General features: G+C 42.2%; 1 protein-coding gene across 3 annotated transcripts; it reads left to right on the top strand.

Moving 5' to 3' along the window:
• The first annotated feature begins 4,841 nt into the window (after positions 1 to 4,841).
• On the top strand, positions 4,842 to 21,465 carry ATRIP (ATR interacting protein). Of its 3 annotated transcripts, none has more exons than XM_083488926.1 (14): positions 4,842 to 5,096; positions 6,410 to 6,839; positions 7,604 to 7,686; positions 8,538 to 8,708; positions 9,312 to 9,427; positions 10,297 to 10,451; positions 11,727 to 11,801; positions 13,552 to 13,681; positions 13,974 to 14,681; positions 15,530 to 15,678; positions 17,015 to 17,106; positions 18,108 to 18,191; positions 19,145 to 19,397; positions 21,184 to 21,465. In XM_083488926.1, the coding sequence occupies exons 2-14, from the start codon at positions 6,428 to 6,430 to the stop codon at positions 21,249 to 21,251; spliced, it is 2,496 nt and encodes an 831-aa protein (XP_083345052.1). In that variant the 5' UTR covers positions 4,842 to 5,096; positions 6,410 to 6,427; the 3' UTR covers positions 21,252 to 21,465. The 3 variants fall into 3 exon arrangements, with proteins under 3 accessions (XP_083345052.1, XP_083345054.1, XP_083345053.1); XM_083488928.1 differs by having other exon boundaries at positions 4,853 to 4,977; XM_083488927.1 differs by having other exon boundaries at positions 4,862 to 5,170.
• The last annotated feature ends 2,701 nt before the right edge of the window (positions 21,466 to 24,166 follow it).

Raw genomic sequence — 24,166 nt, 5'->3', positions numbered from 1 at the left:
CTGTGAATAAAGATCATATATTTGCACATGAGATGAATTGTGGTTATAGTTTTTTTGGGGGGGGATACTGTGGCACTATCCTGCAGCTTAAGGGTTCCATTTGTTATCTCCTACATAACATTTACTTTCTTCCAAATGAAGTGGACTCTGATCCATGAAAACTTGCTACGTAATAAATGTAGTAATCTTCAAGGCAGAGCTTTCCAAACTCTGTGCTGTGACACTGTGTGTCGGCTGCAGTATGTGTTGTGTGATGTGTGTTCCTATCTTATAAAGGGTTAGTTTAATCTCCGGTTTGCTAGTAAAACTTTATTACCGTGTCGCAAAATGATGCATGCCTAAACAGTGTGTCACCAACATGAAAAATTTGGAAAGTTCTGCTTTAAGGTGTCACAAGAGTCATCTTTGTTTTTGCTGCTACAGACTAAAATGGTTTCCCCAGAGGAAACTTACTGAGATACTACTTCTTGAAAAAAGTTAGATGGTAGTCATCTGTATGAAAAATTTTGAAAATTTACTGAGTGACTTTAGGCAAGCAAATTTTTTTTAGCCCCAGCACACCATTTGCTATGGCAATAACGATACAAGCTTCAGGGGTTTGGTCTGAGGGCAATGTTCAAGGTTAGCTAACCCTTTGAAGGCCACGAGCCAGCAGTGGTTGTGGCCAAAGTGGTCACATACATACTGCTGGCATACAGACTGTACAAATATGCATTTTCACTTCATAACCCTCTACACCACCACTAATTTATGCACTGCTCTGTTTACTCACTCTTCTCCTTACTAGACTGTAGGGAAGGGAACTAAACTTGATAAGAAGGGGAAAGTGGGCTTCTTTATCTTTCCAAAAAGAAAGAAAATAACTCATTCTCTCCATACCCTTCTTACCAGGCAGCAAAGAAGAGATTTTCATTTTTCTAACTTTTTTTCCCAAAAACAACTTTAAAAGTTTTTGGGGCATGCTGCCCCAGCACTTCCAATAACCTCTAATAAATTCTGAACAAAGTTTAGAAAAATGGGAGGGTCTCTTACTTGCCGTCTGCCTGCTTTCCCCTTGTTGCCTCCTCTTTACCAACCAAGCTGGCAGTAGCACCACTCTCACAACATCTTCTTGTTAGCTTTTCTCATTGGATGTGCTGCTGGTGAAGCAAAACTCTGAATTGTTTCGCCTGTCCTCTTCATTTCTCAGAGTGAGGCACTTTGGGGAATTAAAGATTGTGTGTGTGACTTGTCAGGAGCTTCACTGTGAAAAATAAAAATAACGACATTGGGACTGCTTCTGTGGCAGCATCATTAGGGGACCCTCCGAATGCTGCAATAATGAAGAAAGGGAAAGTGGGGAGGGGAGGAAAATGTATTTTCTAAGGAGCAGAGACAGCACCACCACCCCTCCCACTGCAATGTGATGATGGGAATGAAACACTACCTGTGCATTTCTGAGATTTCTGAAGAGCAGAGACAGTGATATTACTTCTCATTGCAGTGCTGGGCTGGGAGGAGAGGAGTCTCTTGTACATTGCCATTGCTAGCAGGTTGGAGGTGCTTAGAAACAGGAAGAGAGCACTCCAGCTTGCTAGCAATGGTGGTGTACAAGAGGAAGAAGAGACACTTTTGGAAGTTTGAGAAGAAGTGTCCTTTCAAGATAATTGGTTTTGATGAGGTCTTGGCAGCCTGCTTGAAGTGACTAGGCACACCTGATCTGACCCACCACAGAAGTGCCACCCCTCTTCTCAGGATTATTGACATAATGTACCTAAAGCATTCAATACACTTAGGATATTTGCCAAATATTATTAGAATAATAATATATTACAATGTCCTTTGGTTTGTTCATTGAATAAGGAATCCATTACTTTTACCAAGGCTTACTGGGTAAGAGAAAAAGATTACACAACAGGATTCATCATCAAGTGTATAAACTTTATTTAGGCTGATGTACATCTTGTGCTACTTGGAGCGTGACCGAAGGAAGTGTGACTCACAGATAGTAATTCACAAATACATGGCACGGCAGTAGAAGCTGCAGTTGCCGAGTATTTTGAATGAGGCATTTATTCTGATACTGCATGAGGAATGTTGGCACTCTCACATAAGGCTGTGGCATTTCATAATGTGTTAGCACTGGGAAACGTACACGATTCCTTACGCAGCTGAACAGCTCATAAATTCTTAGGGGACTGAGAAGGCTGAGCTTCAAATCTATGTGCCCATTTTTGTTCTGCAGAGCCGTGGTTTCTGCTCTTTAGGACACCCTCAAACAAATTTTATTAATAGCACCCAGAGGAAGCTACAGAAGAAAAAAAGATTGGAAGGGAGAGATTGGAAGCCCCAGTTGACTTCTAAAAAGGGCCCAAAGGCACTTGGAGAAGCCCAATGAAAGTATGCTAATTAACAACAATAAAAGTGGAGGGAATCACCAGAAGAGACCCATTGCATTTAATGGATGTGGCTTACTTAGGTCCATTAATTTCAATGGATCTACCTGGAGTAGGATATATATGCACACCCATACACATTCACACGCACAACCCACTGTTTGTAAAAAAGAAGCAGCAGCTACGGAATTATGCTGGGATTCTCAGGGGCCTGCCAAAACCTCTTTGTGGGCTATGGGTTAGTCACACCAATGTAAAAGACCCTTGTATATACTTGAAAGTCTGCTCATTTTCTGTCCAGATCTGTCTTGATTTCTCATCACAAAAGGAAGGTGAAATAATTATCTCATGATATATTTATGATATGCAGCTAATGGAAGAGGGAAGCCTGAAGTATTTTCAGTTTAGGATGGCTATAAATAGTGTGATGGGAAGTACAAATGTTATTGATGTTCTAAGTGGACTAGGTCATTGTGTCAGATATAATATAGTTGAAGAGACAGAACTGTCATTTTCAACATAAAGCTGATGCAGGCAACTTCTGAAGGGATTGTTACCACAGCCAAGGATGGCCAGTGCAAATATACTGCAATTCCCCTAACTGTACAGTTTATAAATGCAGTGGTACCTCGGGTTAAGAACTTAATTATTTCCGGAGGTCCGTTCTTAACCTGAAACTGTTCTTAACCTGAGGTACCACTTTAGCTAATGGGGCCTCCCGCTGCTGCTGTGCCGCCGTGCGATTTCTGTTCTCATCCTGAAGCAAAGTTCTTAACCCGAGGTACTATTTCTGGGTTAGCTGAGTCTGTAACTTGAAGCGTCTGTAACCTGAAGCATCTGTAACCTGAGGTACCACTGTAATGACTTCTGTCCCTGACATATGATTCTTGTTTTGCCTGATACAGTCTCAGACCTACAACCTGTCTATATCTCCTGCCTCTTGCCCACTTGACAATTACATACAGTACCTTTGAGCAAGTGGCAGTTTGCTGTAGAGCTATGCTCTACCTGCATGTCTTGGAACTCTTGTGTTTGGAAGAGGACTTAAAAAACAGATACTCCCATGTTTTATGTAACCGATGGAGAGCTGGTAGTTTTTCTTTATACAGCAGGTTCATTCACTGAGTGGAGTGAATCCTCTTCAGAATTGAGTGACATTACTGAGGGATATTTAGAGCTCTGGAAAGCACCTGAAGATGTTAATGAGGCACCAGCAATTAATTCGGTGCCCACAAGTTGTTTTAGGCTTCTAGACATCATACAGGAGATTCATAATCAGAATGTGGGGAGCAGGACAAGGGAAATGCCATAGCTCTGTGGGCCCAGGTTGAATTGCTAGAATCTCAGTAGGGCTGTCTGAAAACTTGACTGTAAACTATATGAAGTTTGAGCGAGGTGAACCAATGGCCTGATTCAGTACAGTTTGCTAAGATCTTTGTGCAGTCAGAGAATCACCCTTTCATAGATCAAGTAGCACACTCAGTAACACAGATCTGATGAAGTGGATTTGAGACTAAAAAAGCTTATGACAAATTTGCTCATAGGGTGGTAAAGGACCCTTGTTAAATTATTCAGTATCTCCATTGTGCTCACTGGAAGGACAGATCCTGAAGCTGAGGCTCCAATACTTTGGCCACCTCATGAGAAGAGAAGACTCCCTGGAAAAGACCCTGATGTTGGGAAAGATGGAGGGCACAAGGAGAAGGGGACGACAGAGGAAGAGATGGTTGGACAGTGTTCTCGAAGCTACTAACATGAGTTTGACCAAACTGCGGGAGGCAGTGGAAGACAGGAGTGCCTGGCGTGCTCTTGTCCATGGGGTCACGAAGAGTCGGACAGGACTAAACAACTATCTCCATAGTCCCTAGCTGAGAGTGGTAGGAGCACAACGTGACTGGAAGAGGGTTGTCAGATATAATTCTGCTTCAGCACATTGTAATAATGTGGGGAGTTTTACTATTGCTTAAATTGTAAGTCGCCTTGCAAAATATCAGAATTAAAAGGCGGAATTAAAAAATACCCTGAATAGGAATACAAGCAAATACTTTAATAAAAGCCATACATACAGTATTCTGCTTAGCTGGTGTGTGTTTTCATACAATCTTAAAAATGTAAATTAAATACATTAATAACTTCTTCGCACACAATTAAGCTCGAGTCTGAAACAAGCATGTGCTTCTGTATTTGCTTCTACTTTAAAAAAAAAATTGTTGTTTTGGAAGGCGGGGACGCAAATGCCCCCTTTTACCGGAGTGAACTAGGGATGGCCAAGGCGTCAGAGGCAACCCGGACATCCGGCTTTGGGCCTCTGGCCAATCCGCAGAGACCGAATCTTCCCAATTGGCCAATTGCCGAGGGCCTTGCATTTCTGCCTTTGCCTGCCTTTGGAGCTCTGCGTTTTTTCCTCCGTCGAGCTGACTGGACGTTGCTGTCGCCGGCCGCACAGAGTCTGCCCTTGATTGGTTGGCCGGGGCAGGGGAGGAGCCCTGTGTTCGCAAGCGGGAGAGACGGGCCCGCCGAGGCGCTTCCCGGGTGGGCGGGGGCGACTTTCTTTTTTGTGCGCCTCGCTTTGTACCCCGGCAGGTCGCCTTGGGCAAATCCGGTGAGTTTGCATTCCCGGCTGCAGGTGAAGGCATCGCCGGATCAGGGGGCTGCTTCACGGCTCTTGTGCGGCGGAAGAGGCACGGGGATGATGGCAATGCTGTTTCTGAATACTATCAGGTCTGTCGGTAACTTTCTGCCCCCTCCCCAATGCCTCCTCTTCTGCAGCTCAGGCTGCGATATTAGACAAGCGTGTAAGTTAAGATAATTCCCATTTTCAAGTAACACATTGCAGGAGGGTGGCTGCGTGCTTTTGTTGGGGGCAAGTCAGAGGCATCTAGTTAGTTTATTGCGCCATAAGCAATTTTTTTTGCAGGTGACATGCTACATGACCAAACAGGAACGTGGTAGGAAGGCTTACAGCATATCTAGATTGGGATGCTAAAAGAATATGATAGACTGTGGTACAGTGATAAAACTGCTAGCATATTCGTAAAGCTAAGCAGAGTTCGGTATGGTTTCATATTGGATGGGATGAGATTCCTCCATTGCAGAGGGTTGGACTAGATGACCCTCAGTGTCTACCTTGCAACTCTACAATTATCAGCACCATGCTCTACTAACTGAGCTAGAGATGAGTCTATGAATGTGAGGGCTTTAGAATCTAAGATATTGTGTACTTTTACTGTGGTGAAAGGCCCACTGAACTCAGAGGGCTTGCTTTTGGGTAAGCATGTGTGGACTTGGGTAATAAAGTGCCTAAGTATTTATTCTCTTCTGTCAGCAACCCATATGCAGGGCCCTTTCAATGTACACAGTGAGTTCCAGTTCACAATTTCACGGTTTATAAATTTAAGAAAATTGTATCTCAGTTCTGCCTTCATACTTTTCTCTGTAGTGCAGAAAACAAACTGTTCTTAAAAGAAAGCTAAGAAAATCTTGTGATTACGAAGTTAAATGTTTGCTTATATTCTCTCAAAATTAAGAATCTAACCCCATAGGTTATGAAATCACTAGAATCAGTAGAAAGGCTGATCCACATGCAAGTTGTTGCTCGGGTTTAAACTTGCTTTAAAATGTTTGTAGTGATGCTGATTCTGTATAAATACCAGAATCCTTCCTTGGATGCTTTTGGGGGCTTGACAAATCATTGGACATTACTAACAAGCAGGTGTAAATTGAAGTCCTTTGTATGTCTAGCTATGAGTAAGGACCAGAAAATATATTGGGACTTATTTCCAAGTAAGCATGCATACAGTTGGGCTGTAAGAGTACCTGTTGTAGGGAATAAATGCTGATGAGTGAGAGAGAAGCCAACAATACTCAAAGCTAGTTTGAACAGTGGCCCCTTGCTGATCTGTCTCATCCATCTTGGATTTTGACACTTGGCTAGGAAGTTGGTGTTTTTTAAATTTTTAATCATTTTTATGCAGAATTTGGTGCTTTTAAATCAGGTTGACTTTCAAACATTTTGTATTTCCCTTACTTGCCAGACTAATTTCTAACGCAGAATGTCGGTGAACCATTTATTTGGGAATAAGAAGAGAAACAGCTCCATATTGTATGGTGTGGATCAGGCAAAAGTTACCACTTCACCATTATCTCTCCAGAGAGCTACAAGCCGAAGGAATATTGGAAACTGTGAAGATGGCTTTCCGCCAAGCAAGCGTTACAAAAGTCATGCTGGAACTGAGCATAAAGAACTGGAGGATCCGTTTGGGGACAATGATGACTTTACAGCAGATGATTTGGAGGAGATAGATATTATTGCTTCTCAGGCATTGACACAAAACGCTTCTTTAAATGTGAACACAGTGAAACCTAAGCAGAATGTGGAGCTGTCTTCCCATCCAAATAGCACCATCAAAGCATCTGATCATATTAAGCAATGGAATATTGCCCCCAAATCTGCAGGGCAGTTTGGTATGTGCGGTCTAAATGCTGTTTCAAATTTGCATCAGTAGGGAGAAGTTAGCATCTTCTTACATAAGCATTTGGAAAGAAACTGCAACAAATATGCTTTAGGTATTTCCTCCCTCCCTCCCTCCCTGCCCACCCCATCTCCTACCCAGGTCTCAGAGAATTTCAGGTCTCAGAGGTACAGCCTAGTGCTATGTAACAAAGTGTATTCTGGTCCTCATTTGTGCTGGCAGTATAGGCATATCATAGAATTATAGAAGGGACCCTGAGCCATGGGTTCAGTTGTCTGCACATGTGCACAAAAGTAAATCCCATTGAGTTGTGGGACTCGCTTCCAGGGGAGTGTGAAGAGGGTTGCAGCTTTAGGGTCATTAGAATTTATTTTCTTGATAGAAATGTTTAGGATTGCACTATGGAATTGGATGCGTGGTTTCTGGACATTTAGATCTTTTTACACCATGAAAACTGTTGATTCTACTTCAGTCCGAATACTGACGGTTCTGGTACACAGATCGTGCAGGTTGCCATGCTGTCTTCTTTTTCTGAGTACTGGGGTGCAAGCAGAATTAAATGCCAAGCTCTATGGAATTTATACTGCTTAGTTGTTTTGGAAGATCCCATGGAGCAAAAATCCCATGGAACAAGTTTTATTCCGAAATCTTCATATGTAGATCTAGATCGTTAATTGGTACCCTCAACCACAAAAGAATTGAATTGTTTAGGTCAAATCCTGAGATCACAATTCACAAGTTTCTTTCTGTAAACAGGAAGTAGCACAGAAGAAACCTCATCAAAAGACCAATTTAGACTTGAGGCACTTCAAGCACAATATGAGGAAGCTGAGAAAAAGGTTTGTTTTGTTTTCTGAAAGAGTTCTGGTCTTAAGGCAGCCATGCTCTGTGGCATATGCCGGTGCTGAAGTTGTGGACCCAAGATTTGGATTTCGTGGGGAAAATACCTCTACCAGGGGATTGGGTGGAGGACCTATAGTTGTATATGCTAAACCACAGAGCCTAGGACTTGCCGATCAGAAGGTCGGTGGTTCGAATCCTGGCGACGGGGTGTGTTCCCGTTGCTCAGTCCCAGCTCCTGCCAACCTAGCAGTTTGAAAGCACATCAAAGTGCAAGTAGATAAATAGGTACCGCTCCGGTGGGAAGGTAAACGGTGTTTCTGTGCGTTGCCTGGTTCGCCAGAAGCAGCTTAGTCATGCTGGCCGCATGACCCGGAAACTGCACGCCGGCTCCCTCGGCCAATAAAGCGAGATGAGCACTGCTACCCCAGAGTCGGTCATGACTGGACCTAATGGTCAGGGGTCCCTTTACCTTTAAGTATGACAAGTGGCTGATTCATTTTTTTCTCTCAGCAGTTACTGTTTCTTATGGAAATTAGAGAATTATCTGACCACTGGGGTAGTGAGGCAAATATATGTGGAAGCTGGACTTAGCTCTAATAGGTTGTATAGACTTTTTTAAAAAAATGCTTGTTGCAAAACCTAAGTGAATAAGTGAACCAGGGGTGAGAAGTCTGATGTCTATTGCTGCTCTTAACAGCCCAGTCTGATGCAGTTTTACATGGCGGTGACTGGCATCACATTCTTAATCTTAATGGGAGCAATGGTTTTCTTGGGGGGAGGGTATGTGAAATAAAGCTTGCAAAATGCATACCATTCTTCTGCTTGCATCATGTTCATTAATTTGCAGTTGAAGGAAATGAAGGATGAAATCCTAATTAAAAATGGAGAAATCAAAATTTTACGGGATTCAATGCAGCAGATGGAATTCACTGCAGAGGAACAGCGAAAATCATACGCGCTACTGGAAATGGAGAAAGCTCAAACTATATGTGAAAAAGAAAAGGAGTTTTCCAGAAAGGTATTATTTAATTAAGGGGGGGGATCCATAACAAAACCTTGTTTGAAGGTTCTTTTTCATCTTTTCCTCCTTTTCTTCCCTCCCCTCTTTAAGCAAAAAATTAAGGACCTTTAGTGCTATGCTAAATAAAAGAACATTGAAAAGATGGAAGTCCATGTCAGATTTGGTATTTTTATTACTGCTATTGAACTAAGGAAATAATGAGCTACTTTTTGTCAAAATTATTAGTGGCTTGTTTTGTACACATAAGGGCTTCTTCTTGTTAATTCTAATATTTTTACAATTTATGTTTTTAGAAAAGGATTAAAAATAAATAAATAAGGAATGTACATTTCATTTTAAACCAATGAATAATGCCATTTGAGAATTAAGGTTAAATACTTCTATTAGAGAAATCTGCCCTGTTATTTCTGGTTGTGATGCTAATGGACGGCAAGTGTGGTGTCTATATTTCACTAGCAAAGCTCTTGTTACACTCTATCCCAATCACTCATGTTTTCACAAAGAAAGGATTGGACTCTTAAACACTCAGCTTTCCTAATTGAAATAAATAATTTGCCATTTTTAAAAAATGGGTTTCTAATGTCAAATTTATTCTTTCAGTTGGAGTCTCTGAAGTCTGAGCTGCAGTTCAGAGATGCAGAAATGAATGAGCTGAGAATGAAGCTTTCAAACTGCGAAAGATTTAAACCTGTTACTTCTTCAATGCCATATACCAGGTATGAAGTAAGAAGATGAATTCTGTCCACTAAATTCTAGACAGTTGGGACAGCCAGGAGTTTGAGCATCCATCCTTCTTATAGCTGAATGTAATTAATTGCACTGCTGTTTTCATCTTGCAAGCTGTTGTGCGGAGACTTATCATTGAACGCACAGCATAATTCTTAAAGCAAGGTTGTCTTTAATTTGCAAAATCTTCCAGTCTATAATTGGAGAATAAACTAATGTCTGGTGCAGTCTGCTTGCACCTGCTTGACACTGCTCCTGTGCAAACTGCACTGGCTGCCTATTTGCTATCAGGCCCGATTCAAGGTGTTGACCACTATATATCTTGAGACCCAAGGCCTTGATGGTGCACTTCTTCCCATATCTGCCAGGTTGGGCCCAGCAATCTGCATGGAAGGCCTGTTTCGTGGTCCCTTTGGTCAACATGACCCAGAATAGGGCCTTTCTTGTGCTGGCCCACCCATTTGTGGAACTCCTTCTTGCATAAAATATATACAATAAGGTCCAACAGGGTTTCTTTGGATGAGGAGGGATAACATGAGAAAAATATTACATACTACAGATCATGCATCCAGTATTCTGGAGAAAATTCTTTTAGTTTATATAGAAGAAACTTACCCTGCATATTCTCCTATTCAAGTGTTCTTTATTTTCTAATGATTCACACAAGTATTTATGGGAGGTAAGTGAATTGTTATGTTTGTTTTAGACGTTGCTCTTGAGCGGTTTTGAATTATTTTTCAATTACTGTACCATACTTTGTTGTTATTTCCTCTGACTTGGGATTCTCCTGGATAAGGAGCAGTTTACAAATGTAAATAATATTTTGCAACTGATTCAGATATTTTATTTAACCATTTAGTCCAAAGAAGAGCCCTCGTAATATTTCAAAAGCTGAAGAATGTACTCAGGAGAAAAAAAGTTTCCCCACTAAAGACTCTTTTCGATCTGAGGTTTCGCCTAAACCATCATGCTCCAGAACACAATTGTGTGTCCAAGCGTTGCCATTTATTAAGGGTATGTAAATTCTTAGTTAGTTATATTTGACCATTGTACATCTTGCCGTGATGTCACCCTGGTCGCTCACCTGGGCAAAAATAGAGTTTGGCTTCAAGCAGGTCCTGCAAAAATGGATGGAAGATGTGCAGCAGCAGCTAGAGTCAGCACCGCCATGCAGAACAGCTGAACAAGTGCTGGGTCTTCTGCCTTTGGTTACACTTGCAGAGGGCCCACTGCTGTATACTGGTAGTTCCAAGTCCATAGACTACCTGTGAGTGGTGTTTGTCTACCATAGGGCACCAAACTATTAAAATAAACCTCCACCTGTATTGTCTGGGTTTAATGCAAAAATATATGCAAACTTTCTGTTAAGCTAAATTAAATGATTGTGCTTGGGCAAAAAAATCTATTGATTCCTGCAGTTCATTGTTAGACTTACATTTACTGAGCTCCAGTTTGCTCCCTTTGCTTTCTGTAATTTCCCCCCAGTTGGAGGCTATTCACTCAGGAGTATCATGCCATTTTTACTAGGTTTCTAGATGTGTTGGAATTGAAAGCAATGAGCTAGTTGACAAGGCTTCTAAGTTTGGAAATCCAACTTGCTGTTAGGTGCACAGGGATCTGTGTGGTTTCTTCGTTATTGTTTAATTTAATTGAAGGGTGTCAGTTTTTTAAGGCATTTGGACATGATTGCGGGCAAAAGAACATTAGAGATGGATGCTTGGCATAATCTGTTGTATTTACACTGTATGGTTTACTGTTAATTCCTAATCCACATACTTCTTCTCAATAAAACTGGCCTGGATTGCTCTTCTGCCTTTAACAGCACTGGTTTACCTTAGTTCAAGGTAAAGCTTTCACAACACAGAGATAAGCATGATCACCTACTAATATCTCCAGGTCATACTGCTACTAAAAGCACAGAAGCAAAAATTAACTTGTCAGTTTACAAGTGACTGGATTTGAACCCAGATCCAGGTTCTTAAATGGTACCCTTAGTCTTGAAGTTCTTAGTTTATACTGGCTTCAGATAATCTAACCATGCAAATACATTTACTTATTCTACATCTAGCCTATGGAATGGGTGTGAGCCCCTACTGATTTTCTGATGTAGCAAAATACATTTTTAACCCACTTAAATATATGTATCTCTGTTTGCTACAGTTAAAAGCATGAAAATGAAACATCAGCAACAGTGCTATTGTCTCATGATATAAGGCAGTATAGATAGGGCTAAAAGTCAAAAGGGAATTGAATATGACTGCTTGAATTACTACAAAGATTTCTTTCCAGACAGTAAGATGCCTAACCAAGAAAATGAGCTTGTGAAGGAAGAAACACGTTTGAATATCTTTGCTCAAAGAAAAGGTAATTTCAGATAAGAAATACTTCAGTTGCATACATTTCGTAGGACTGGGGTTGGCAACTTCTATTTGAAAGCATAAAATATGATCCCATGATGATAATAGGAACCCCAAAATACTGCTGTGAGTTGTTAAGCAGTGAAGTCCCCGCAATAAGTTTCTAAGTCCTCTTCTTCTGGGTGTGTCCCTATTTCCCAGAATGCCAGCTGCCCCCAAACCCTTTTGAGTTATAAACCAAGCAGAAAATTGGCCCTGCTTTTATGAATTGCAAGTATTTTGAGCCACAAATAACGCAGAAGCAACCTTATCAATAACCTTTAATGTATGAATGGGAATAAACAAACAAGACAGACAGTTTCACCATAATGAATTTCTAAGCTACATTAAATATTAATTCTTGTTAATGTTTCACAGCTAATCTAGCCAATGTTGTTATAGTTACCGGACTCACAGCTGGTTGATACTACTTGGGAGTGAATTACCTTTTTGGCAGCTTCAAAAGTGTCTGTTTGACCAAACCCTGACCATTCTTCTGATGGATGAAGCCAAATATAAAAGGGATAATATTTATTTGTTGCAACAATGTATGTGCCACTTAACACCTTTGTTTCTAAGCAGTGGATTTCAAGTAAACTACTCCGATTGTGAATTTGGGGTTCCCATAATGTGGGTTAGGACTCTCTTCGGCTGCAGGTGTCACCATAAGCAAACTTGGTCCAAAAATAGATGTTGAAGATGTCTGTTCTTTCCATTCTGCAACTGGTCACGCTTATGATTGTCTGTAATGAGTCACATTGTCTGCCTTGCACCTGCTGTTTTGTAAGTGCAATTGCAGTATTGGTTTAGCCTAACATTGCAATAAATAGGTATGCGGGTGACTGAATTTGGTTTTCTTTTGTGTGGGCACTGCGTTGTCTTCTGAAAGTAGACTAAGCAGTCAGTATTTCTCACACGCACACACAGCTCTATCTGAAATGCAACATTAGCCTTATTTTTACACCCATCCTGAGGCTTATCTCTTTCCTTTACAGTAGTATTGGGGTTGCTGAGCAACAACTCCCCTCATCTCTCCAATCACATTGGCTGGGGCTGAAAGGAGCGGGAGCCTAATTACCTCTTAATGGCTACAGATGTTCCGCCCCTGAGAGCAAAAACAAGAGGCAAGGGCAATACAGCTTGCTTTAAAATGTAATTCCTGGCAAACTGCCCTTTTTATACGTAATCAAAATTTATGGACTTGGTTCCCTTTCCAAGTAGAAGGGAGGACATAATGGCATTGGCACGAATGAATTATATTTACTTCACTCCTCCTTGCTTGCACTGGGAGGAAACAAACCACAATCGCTGGTTAAGCATTACATCCAAGCTCATACAAATATGGGAGCAGAACAAACTATGATCCCTAGTTTGGGTGTCATGCTGTGAGTCTAGGGGTGTGTGTTTTATTTCTTCCCAGCATGAGTGGGTAGGAGCTGAGTGTGCCTGGTTTGCTTGTGTCCACGGTTTACAGCTTACTGTCATATGTAGAAACGGCTATTGTGTACATATGTATGTGTGTGCTCATCTTTATGTGTATGTGTCCAAGCGGTACTCTTCTCAAACCATAAGTTGCTTATATCAAGACATGGAATATATAGCAAATGCAAATGCTGTTGATTTTCTTTTTCCACCATGTTTGCAAAAACATCTGCTTGGCAGTTTTACACTCCTGTTGCAATGTCCATCTTGAACACTGGATTTTTATATTGTTGCAGGTTCCATTTTGATCAATGCATTGCTGAAACAGCCTGTCGTTCCTGAATCATCACTAGGCCTCTGCTATCTTCTTAGCTGTAACGTTGATGCTCAGTCTGGACCTTCTGTGCAGTCGAGTTCTTTCGAAACGTATGTTTTCAGCAATTTGTGATACTTAGAATGTAATTTTAAGTAATGCCTGCTGCTGTCCTGTGCTGACCCAAAAAGCCCAGCAAGCAGAGAAACTCTGTTTCATGTAGATGTTTTATGCTGTAATCTGCCCTGGGATCATTATTGACTCATAGAATTGTAAAGTTAGAAGGCATCTGCTCTTGGGGAAATGTTAAATTAAGAAAAGGTTAACCTTGCTCTTTGTAAGCCTTGAAAACTGTAGTGGGTTAAGATACTAAGCAGCTTATTTTTTCTGCGCCTGTTTGTGTAGAGGATCTACAGGAAGCATCAGCAACAGGAGTGCAAGCTCTGAGGAAGAAGAAACTTCACTGAGAATCGCTCAAAAGCTTGCCTTAACGGGATTGAATTTGATTGCTGTGGATGAAGGCTCGTTGGCAGAAAACTCAGAAGAAACTGAGCGAAGAATATCCCACCTTAAGCGCTATAAAATTCCTGGAGCAATACATCTTCTTCCTCTCCTTGAACATCATATTGGTGCCTACCACCAAGCCCTCCTCCTAATGATGAAGACGGGAAGCTCTTCTGGGAACCAGTCCGCTTGCTCTTCCAGGACCTCCTCAAGTGCGGCGTCAAGTGTAGACGATAATTTGTCTACTCTGGAAGAGTTTGCACTTGTGTCCCTGGGCATTCTTTATTGTTTGGTATCCTATAGCTGGGATGTTCTTTATACACTGCTCTCCCTTACCATGAAACCAGATTGTGGTTTGGGAGCTCCAGAAATTCCGGAGAAGGATGAAGCTGTTTGCAGTAAGCAATGCAGAGTCGTTCTTCAGGAGCCCAGCCCAGACCTAAATACTGCTAATGTGGACCAGTCCCAACATCCTCTATTTAAAAAGGTGCTGCAGCTCTTGGCTTTGTGTGCTACAGCAGTAGGGTACCAAAGACATGGAATCATGAATCAGTGTCTCAGAGTTCTGGTGAAATTAGCTGAAAAGTCAACGGTTGATTTACTTATAAGGTAAAATACAACTTGAGCAAAATGTCTTTTCCAAACACCTATTTCCTTCCTGCCTTGATCTAAGATTCAAAGTCATCGTAGTTATATTATTATTGTTGTTGTTAGTTAAATTTATATACTGTCGTTCATCTGAAGATCTCAGGGCAGTTCACAAGAAAGAGATACAGGATAAAAGCACAAAATAAATAGTTAAAACAAAACCAAAACAGTAACCCCCTCCCACAAACAAATTAGTAAAGGATGCCATTAGGATAGGTCTTGCAAACACACACACACACTAGATATAAAAGGCTGCCATTCATTACAGAAAGGCAATTAGAAAGGCTAATTGTTATGCGACTGTGCAGAATTAGAGGGGAGGGGCACAGTCCCCGAGAAACCTCTGCATATTTCCAGCTGAAATGCATATAAATTATGCAAGCAAATAACTATTATGTATCACTGAATACTCTAGAAAAACAACTGTTCTTGTGCAGAATCCATTCCTAAGAGGTTGTGTCCAATTCTTGCCTGAAAACTTCTTTCAAGTCTTATGGACAAAGCATAGGGCCATTCTGAGCATTTGCTTTATCCATAGGCAAATTAAATGCATAGTAGAAAGAAAATGTAACCGTATATACATTTTATTCTGCTACAAACTTTTCCTGTTCTGATTCCTAATAATACTCTTGCCTTTGTGGAAAAACTTGCTTTTGTAATCCTAAACATATATACTTGAATACAGTAGGACTTACTTCTGAGTAAATATGCATAGCATTACTTGACTCTTTTAGACATTTTCTAACAGTATATACTATCTGCAATAATTATTGCCTCTACTCTAATTTGTATTTTATTTTTCTATTAAGCTTTCAGCATTTGTTGAACAGACAAACACAGACTCTCCTCCGCTGCCTGTCTTCTGACTCTCCCTTGTTTGCTGTCCATCTGACTGTTCAGTTGTTGACTTTATTTGCTCAGCACTTGGAGCTGGCTGCTCAGTTTTGTTCTTGTTCAGGTGAGAGGGAGAAAATCTTCACTATCCTAGTGCTTTTACGAAACACTGACTTTGTAAGGCTGGAATGAAAACCAAAATTAACTAGTTTATTTTAACAGATTTTTTGTGTTTTAAGTTTACAGCCTGAAAAAACTGTATTACTTGCCTCAAGACTTCTGCATTCTTGAACTTCTGCATGAAAATATTTTGCTATCCATTAACATTCCAGCACCTCAATTAAAGCAGACTTTCAAAGAAGTGAAAAAAAAATAGGTGCTAGCTTACAAGAAGAAATGTTGGCAGTTGCTCACATGTACCTGTGAGTTTTACACCCCGTGTCAACAACCAGTGGCTCTGGTGGCCTGTAGTATCTATAAAATAACTAGCATTCTCCCCAGATGTGTAGGTGAACTGCCAAAAAAGCCTAAGAATTTGCACAAATGCAGTGTACCGTTTGGTGCTGTGAGCCACCATCATAATTTTGTTTTCCACTTTCTGGTTTCCCTTGGGCTCTTTAAATAGGCCAAAGATTTTGCATGCTAGGTGTCTTGTGATCTGAGGTTCTGGTCCTTTTGGGGCATCATGCGTAGCATCCAGGCCCAGCAATCAACTGCTGGAGCACTCTGTTGGCTGCCAAGCCTGGTACTACGCTGGAGTTCAGGAAGACTGGCTGAACTCTTTTTCTTTTCCCCTCAGCAGAGAGAGAGAGAAAGAATGAATGTGCAATTTAGAAGTGTTGAGGTGGTGGACCCTACTCATGAAGAAAGCTGTGGGAGTTGTAACCTTTGTGCTGTGCTGTTTACAGCAGTACGAGTTGCTGGCCCACCTCAGCTCCTTTTTTTTACCCACAGTTAATTATTTGAGGAAGTGAGAAGTTTTTTGAGGGTGGAGTAAGAAGATGAACGGACACAAAGGAGAAGAGCTCATCCAAATGAAGTAGGTCAGGCATAGGCAAACCTGACCCTCCAGATGTTTTGGGACTACAACTCCCATCATCCCTAGCTAACAGGACCAGTGGTCAGGGATGATGGGAACTGTAGTCCCAAAACTTCTGGAGGGCTGAGTTTGCCTATGCCTGAAGTAGGTGGTGCAAATCACCACCTGACACATTATTTTTTCAAGGTTATTATAGAGGATTCAGTCTTGGTCCTTTATGGTAATTCCTCCTTTTCCCTTCCCATTGCCCCTTTTTAGGAGGCACTTTTGAAATGGATTTGAAGTGTGGTTTTTAATGCTATTTAATTTTTTATATAAAAAGGCCCAGGGAGCTGCTATTCAGAATAACTTTAAGGCAGTGCATTAGCATTACTAATGGATAACATAGAAATACTTTATTACTACACGTTTCTTTTTATAGAAACCTGTCTCCTCTTGGCACTGTACACGTATATTACATCACGACCAGATAAGTCAGCGTCCGAGATGCGTTGGCTGCAGTTGGAACAAGAGGTAAAAGGGTGTGCATCTCTGTGTGGTTTTTAAAGTGTGAGTTTGGAATAATGGTTCAATTTCTTAATTTAACAGGATATGCTGGTGAAGGGGATGGCGGCTTAGTGCTCAGCCCCGCAAGCTTCCTTTGCAGGTTTTGTTAACTCTAAATGTGCATACCTGAAGAAGGTTTTTGTGGAAACCAGCAGTGGGGAAGTCAGATATCTTATTGCTGCAGGCAGCAAGCAGTAGCAGCCAGGCACTCCTTTTGGCACCTTGGGGGTTGTCACCTCTGGGCACCCCAGCCTACAGCCTCTCCTGCTGCCTGCCAAGTCCAGTTATGAAAAGAGGAGGGAATGTGTGCCCAGAATTACTGAAGTGGGGTTTGCGTTGTGTGTATCCAGCCATGGGAGGAAAAGGGGCAGTTATGGGGTGATGTGTTGAGTGGAGACCACTCAGAAACAGGTGGGAAGCCTAGCAGACAGGGCCTCCTCTAACCTGGAGCTGGCCCTGGTTAATATGCTATTGAATGAGCATATTAAAACTGATACTAAAGCTCGATCCAATGCACATTGCTTTGAAGATTTTTTTCCAGGTACAGTCGTACCTTGGTTTTCCAGTGGCTTAGTTGCCGAACAAATCGGCTCCCAAACTCCACAAACCCAGAAGTAAGTGTTTTGGTTTGCGAATGTTTTTTGGAAGCCGAACTTCCAACACTTCTGCTTGAGTGCAGGAAGCTCCTGCAGCCAATTGGAAGCTGTGCCTTGGTTTTCGAACGGTTTCGGGAGTTGAACGGACTCCCGGAACCGATTAAGTTCGATAACCAAGGTACAACTGTACGTGTGCAGAGGATTGCAGACTTGCTTACATCCCGTTGAATTTAATGAGGCTTACTTTGAGCACATGTATATGAAAGTGCACTGTGAGTCTGATACTTTATGGACATTTGCTTCCTCCCCTCCCCTGCTTCATCTCGACACCTACATCGTCTGTTCTTTGGTTTTTGTTTCATTTTGTCTTAGACTGTTCGCTTGCTGACCAAGTGTGCGCAGTGCTGCAGCAACTCTGTTTCACTGGTTGGAACAGACTGCCAGTGCAACTCTGAGGTAACCCACTGAATGCAATGAGGCCTTTACGGCATCATTCCGGTTGTAGCTAGTTTGTCTGTATTTATTTTAAAGGTGAAAAATTAACCCATCCATGATGCATTATCGGTGTAATATTACTAGAGAGGAACACTTTCCTATTATAGCACGTGATTTAAGAATAATTAATATTTATAATAACAATTTTACTTTTCTGTACTGCAACAAGATGATCAAGGGTCTGGAAACCAAGCCTTATGAGGAATGGTTGAGGGAGCTGGGCATGTTTAGCCTGGGAAAGAGGAGACTGAGAGGAGGGATGAAAGCCATCTTCAAATATCCGAAGGGCTGCCACATGGAAGATGGAGCAAGGCTTGTTTTCTCCTGCTCTGGAGGGCAGAACTTGAACCAGTGGATTCAAGTTAATAGAAAGGAGATTCTGACTAAACATCAGGAAGAACTTTCTGATAGCAAGAGCTGTGTGACAGTGGAACAGTCTCCCTTGGGAGGTTGTGGACTCTCCTTCCTTGGAGGTTTTTAAGCAGAGGTTGGATGGCCATCTGTCATGGAGGCTTTAGCTGAGATTCTTGCATTGCAGGGGGTTGGACTAGATGGCCCTCAAGGTCCCTTCCAACTCTACAATTCAATAATTCTGTGAGTACACTTCCATAGGAATATAAGAACACTGCTTGCTCAGGCCAAAGAGCCATCATAGTTCAGCTTCCTGTTTTCACAGTGACCAACTGGGTACTTATGGGAAGTCCGCAAGCCAGAACCTAAGTGCAACAGCGCTCTCCCCACTTGTGATTCCCAGCAGCTAGTACCCAGAGGCATGCTGCCTCCGGTAGTGGCGGTAGAACATAGGCAACATGGCAAGTAGCCATTGATAGCCTTGCCGTCCATGAGTTTCTTTTTGCAAAATGGCAGCAGTGGAAAAGCCATGTTTGAGAACTGTGTTGTGCTTTCTCCTACAGGTAGTGAAGGCTCTTATTATAATGATGCATAGACAATGGCTGACGGTCAGAAGGGTGGAAGGAAACTTGTTTGATGTGCGTGGAAAGCAAGTTGTTCGGTTTTTACGGGACACTGTTTTGCTCTTACACAGTTTGTCTCAAAGGGATAAACTCTTCCATGAACATTGTCTGGAAGTGCTTCATCAGTATGATCACGTCATGCCTGGTGTCAGGGCCATCCTCAGAAAAGTTCCAGATCTGAAAGCCTGTGAAGGTGAGGCTGCTGGCGTGAAATATGTGTATCTTAGTGAATATTGATATCATTAAAGTAACTTGCAGCTGTGCATGTTTTCTCAGAAGTAAACCTGAGTACCAAGTTCAGTGGGACTTGTCTTCAAGCAGGTGTGCACAGGCTTGCAGCTTTAAGCTTCCTAGCTTTTTATTATCCACTGACTTCAGTACTGATCACTGGACATTGGTTTAGCCTTACTTTTAATATCATGCCAATCTACTACACATGCAAAGTGAATGTTTCTCCTTTGCTAGAACCAATGAATCTAAGGCCATGTTAAATGGACAGCACATTACAGTTTTGAATTGGATCGGCACAGTGGGTTGTGCTGTTACCAATTCCTGTAGTAATAATAGGGTAGGAAGATAAATATGCAGTAGCAGTACAAGTGAAGTACATGGTATTCTGGGGCCAGTGCTGGTATTGCCTCTCTGCAGTTTGCAGCTGTATTCCTTGATGCATCGTGACCATATTTTAATATTCCACTTTATTACTTTACACTTTGCTGTAGTTAAGCATATGAATCTGCTGTTGAGTCCTGAGCATTGGTATATCTTCTAGCCCAGGGTTTCCCAAACTTGGGTCTCCAGCTGTTTTCAGACTCCAACTCCCATCATCCCTAGCTAGCAGGACCAGTGGTCAGGGATGATGGGAATTGTAGTCCCCCCAAAAAACAGCTAGAGACCCAAGTTTGGGAAACCCTGTTCTAGCCCAATGCCTTTGGCACTGACTACAAGCAGCTCTTCAAGGTCATAGGCAAAGGTCTTTCCTAGCCCTGGTGCCTCAGGTACTTTTAATGGGAGTAATAGTGTTTACCATTGCACTACTATTGATCTATGGTTCTTTGTCTAAATTATTCCCAAACAGAGGACATTGTTGTTGCTTCTTCACTGGCATAGTAACAACTTTTTAAAAAGTACCATTCCTAGTGTGAAACCCAGACAGCCATCTTTTTCCAATAGCTAATATTTAGATACTGGCCACATTCCTATGTTGTACTAAACCACGGTTTAGCAGTGCATTCCTGACTTGCAGGAAACTTTGGACTTGTACACTTCCCTCCTCCTACCTTTATGCATGGCTTGGAGGAGGAATTTAGAAGCTTCCAATTGCACTTTGGATAACCATGATTTGTTGAGTTGTCTGGACTGATAAACTGTGTTAACAGAAACATGTTTAAACCATGTTTTTTTGAAGCTGACTTGCTTAAATGAACCGTAATTAAGTTTAACCACAGTTCTGAGTCTAGACAACTAAACAAGCTGTGGTTAGCCAAAAGCAGAAGCACATGCTTCTGAACTCCTCTTCCTAGCCATGTCAGAGGAGTGGGCAGTGTGTGGACCCAAGGCTTACTGCAGCTTCTTCCTGCTCATGCACATCATGCTAAGCCAGATCCTAAATGTAGAAGCTGCGTTATGGCAACTCAGACTGTTGATCCATCCAGCTCAGTTTTGTCAGCACAAGGGGTGAGGAGGCTGTGGCTGTTCAGATGTTGCTGGACTACAACACCCACCATCTCTGACCATTGGTCACAGTGGCTGATGGGTTGTGGCTAATGGAAATCGGGAGTCTTTACAAGGGTCCACATTTTCCTCCATTTCTCTTTACCGCACTATAAGGCAGGGATGAGAAACCTTGGCCTCCCAGATGTTGCTGGGCCCTAGTTCCCATCAGCTCCAGCCAGCATGGCTAATGGGTCATGGATGATGGGAGCTGGTGTCCACCGGGAAATTCTTTCACTCATAAGATACATGTTTTTCTCCCCCAGAACTTGCATTGGATGAACTGTACCCATTGGAACCAGAAGTTGAGGATCAAGAAATTGACTGCAGCTAATCTTAGTTCAAGAATATATTGGTATACTTTCTAGAAAAGGCAAATTCTGATATACTAAACTTGTCCCAAGTGTCCAGTAACCAGGAACTATTCCAATGGAAGCAGTATGTTTTTTTAAAAAACTGTTTTACTCAATGAATTTGCAGCCTAATATATTGTATTATAACACTGGTGGCTGAAGGATGTGATATTAAAAATAAAATCTAAAAAGCTGTTTCTGTGTTTATGGGAAGGACTGTTTTGCTCTTCAAATGTTGCTCTCCTTAGATCACTGAATATTGTGGGAACCTGCTTAAATATGTATTTCACTGTATTTTCAGAAGAATGCTTGTGTTCCTAAAACATACAATCCACTTCCTGTCTGTGGCTGCAATCCTATAAATGCTTCACAAGGACATGAGTATCGTTAAAGTCAGTGGGTCTTAATTCTACATTGACTAGCGTAGGATTGCACGGTTTGTCAGAAGTGGGAATGCATCCCTCCAAGCCTCTCTACTTTGTCCTCAGGACCCCCCAGACCATGTCCCTCCATAAGCCCTGCTTTCTACCCTTTTGCCCTTGCTTCAGTTTGTGTGGAACATGAATGGTGATAATCCTTCTCACTTGCCAGGATGGGGAGAAAGGTGTGTGCAGAGGGTGTAGTTACCTCTGGCTTTTGCATGACTGTATAAAATAACTCATCCCTTGCTCTGAACACTTTTGCATTCACACTTTTAGCCTTACGTTGTATACCTGTGAAGGTATTTCTCACTGCAGAATCTGCTTTCAGGTACATCCTCCTTCCCTGTTTTTAACTCTTAACAGGGCAGGGTCGGAGCCAGGATTTTCTAGGCTTCTAAATAGCATGGAGAGCCTCAGTGAACAGAACAGGCTCCCCATAGTAGGCATACAGTAAAGGTAAAGGACCCCTGACAGTTAAGTCCAGTCGCAGACAACTCTGGGGTTGCAGCGCTCATCTTGCTTTACAGGCCGAGGGAGCCAGCGTTTGTCTGCAGACAGTTTTTCTGGGTCATGTGGCCAGCATGACTAAGCCGCTTCTGGCGCAACGGAACACTGAAACCAAATGGGGAAGCAGCACTAGAGCCCTTGTCCCTGCTCTCCAGCACAGAGTTCTAAGCACATTGAGGTTAGAATGCCATAGTCCCAGTGGCGTAGCGTGGGGGGGCAGGGTGGAGCAGGCCGCACCGGGCGCAACATCTGGGGGTTAGGGTTAGGGGGCGCAAATCCACGGGTTAGGGGGCGCAAATCCATGGGTTAGGGGGCGCAAATCCATGGGTTAGGGGGCACAAATCCACGGGTTAGGGGGTGCAAATTACTTGCCTTGCCCTGGGTGCTGACAACCCACGCTACGCCACTGCAGAGTCCTGCTTCTGCCATGCAGTGATCTCATCTTGCGCTTTTAAATTCATACACCCAATCTCCTAGAAGTACCTTGCCCCAGTTTGCCTAGGTCTCTTTCATAAACTCCACTAGAAATGCAGCAGTATCTTCCTTCAGCTTCTCATACTTCCCGAGTGCCTGGTTCTACTCTTTCTGCCTTTAACTGGAATAAATCTTTAAAGTATCGCATTACAAGAGGGAGCCACCCTCATTCTTGATGAGTTTCAAAGGACTAGTGGTGCTGTTCACAGTAATAATTGTCTAGCTGTAAGGGGGAAAAGTCTATGGGAATTATAGGAGTGCATTGAGTTACCTCTCTAGGAATTATGCTACGTCAGGAACTGAGTCAGTAAAAACATGCCCTCACGTGTATTTAATAATACCTGTGCTTCAACACTTAGTAGTGAAATCAGTATTAAAGTTGTGTAAGCATGTTATAGCAGAATCAGTTTAATTAGTGTTTTAAATGCTTCTGCTTGCAGTGGGTAATATCAAACTCATAGGATTGCAACTTTGAGAACGGTTCTTGTTTTGTTGTTACGATGTCCGTATTATGATGTCTGATTTTCCCAGTAGTAGTTCAAAAGCTCTAGCTACTGAACAGAAACAAATATGATCCTGTGAGATGTGAGGACAGAGAAATGCATAGTGTTAATCTTTATATAAATAAGTGGGAGCTAAATACTTAACCTAATGCATATGAAAAATGACAACACTGTATATATTATAGCCATAATGAAAATAATTGACCTATATGTTGATAATTCAGCATCTTAAAAAGTAGAGACATCACCTTACCAACAAAAGTCTGTATAATTAAAGCCATGGTTTTCCCAGTAGTGATGTATGGAAGTGAGAGCTGGACCATAAAGAAGGCTGATCGCTGAAGAATTGATGCTTTTGAACTACAGTGGTGCCTCGCAAGACGAAATTAATCCGTTCCGCGAGTCTCTTCGTCTAGTGGTTTTTTCGTCTTGCGAAGCAACCCTATTAGCAGATTAGCGCTATTAGTGGTTTAGCGGCTATTAAAGGCTTAGCGGATTAGCGGCTAAAAGGCTATTAGCGGCTTAGCAGCTTAGAAAAAGGGGGGGGGAAGCGGGGAAAAATCGGAACACTCGCAAGATGTTTTCGTCTTGCAAAGCAAGCCCATAGGGAAAATCGTCTTGCGAAGCAGCTCAAAAACGGAAAACCCTTTCGTCTAGCGGGTTTTCCGTCTTGCAAGGCATTCGTCTTGCGCGGCACCACTGTATGGTGCTGGAGGAGAGTGAGTCAAGTGAGTCCCATGGACTGCAAGAAGATCAAACGTATCCATTTTTAAGGAAATCAGCCCTGAGTGCTCACTGGAAGGACAGATCGTGAAGCTGAGGCTCCAATACTTTGGTCACTTCATGAGAAGAGAAGACTCCCTGGAAAAGACCCTGATGTTGGGAAAGATGGAGGGCACAAGGAGAAGGGGACGACAGAGGACGAGATGGTTGGACAGTGTTCTCGAAGCTACAAACATGAGTCTGACCAAACTGCGGCAGGCAGTGGAA

Source organism: Podarcis liolepis (genome assembly GCF_965112155.1).
Source record: "Podarcis liolepis genome assembly, chromosome: 2".
Lineage (NCBI taxonomy): Eukaryota > Metazoa > Chordata > Lepidosauria > Squamata > Lacertidae > Podarcis > Podarcis liolepis.
The sequence above is the reverse complement of the archived record's forward strand: the minus strand, read 5'-3'. Positions and strand labels throughout refer to the sequence as shown.

Excerpts from the sequence above, each read along its gene's own strand:
- ATRIP (XM_083488926.1), top strand. The coding sequence starts at position 6,428 with ATGTCGGTGAACCATTTATTTGGGAATAAGAAGAGAAACAGCTCCATA. Across the intron at positions 11,802-13,551 it reads TATCTTTGCTCAAAGAAAAG|GTTCCATTTTGATCAATGCA; the intron begins GTAATTTCAGAT and ends ATATTGTTGCAG. Across the intron at positions 18,192-19,144 it reads ACTGCCAGTGCAACTCTGAG|GTAGTGAAGGCTCTTATTAT; the intron begins GTAACCCACTGA and ends TTTCTCCTACAG.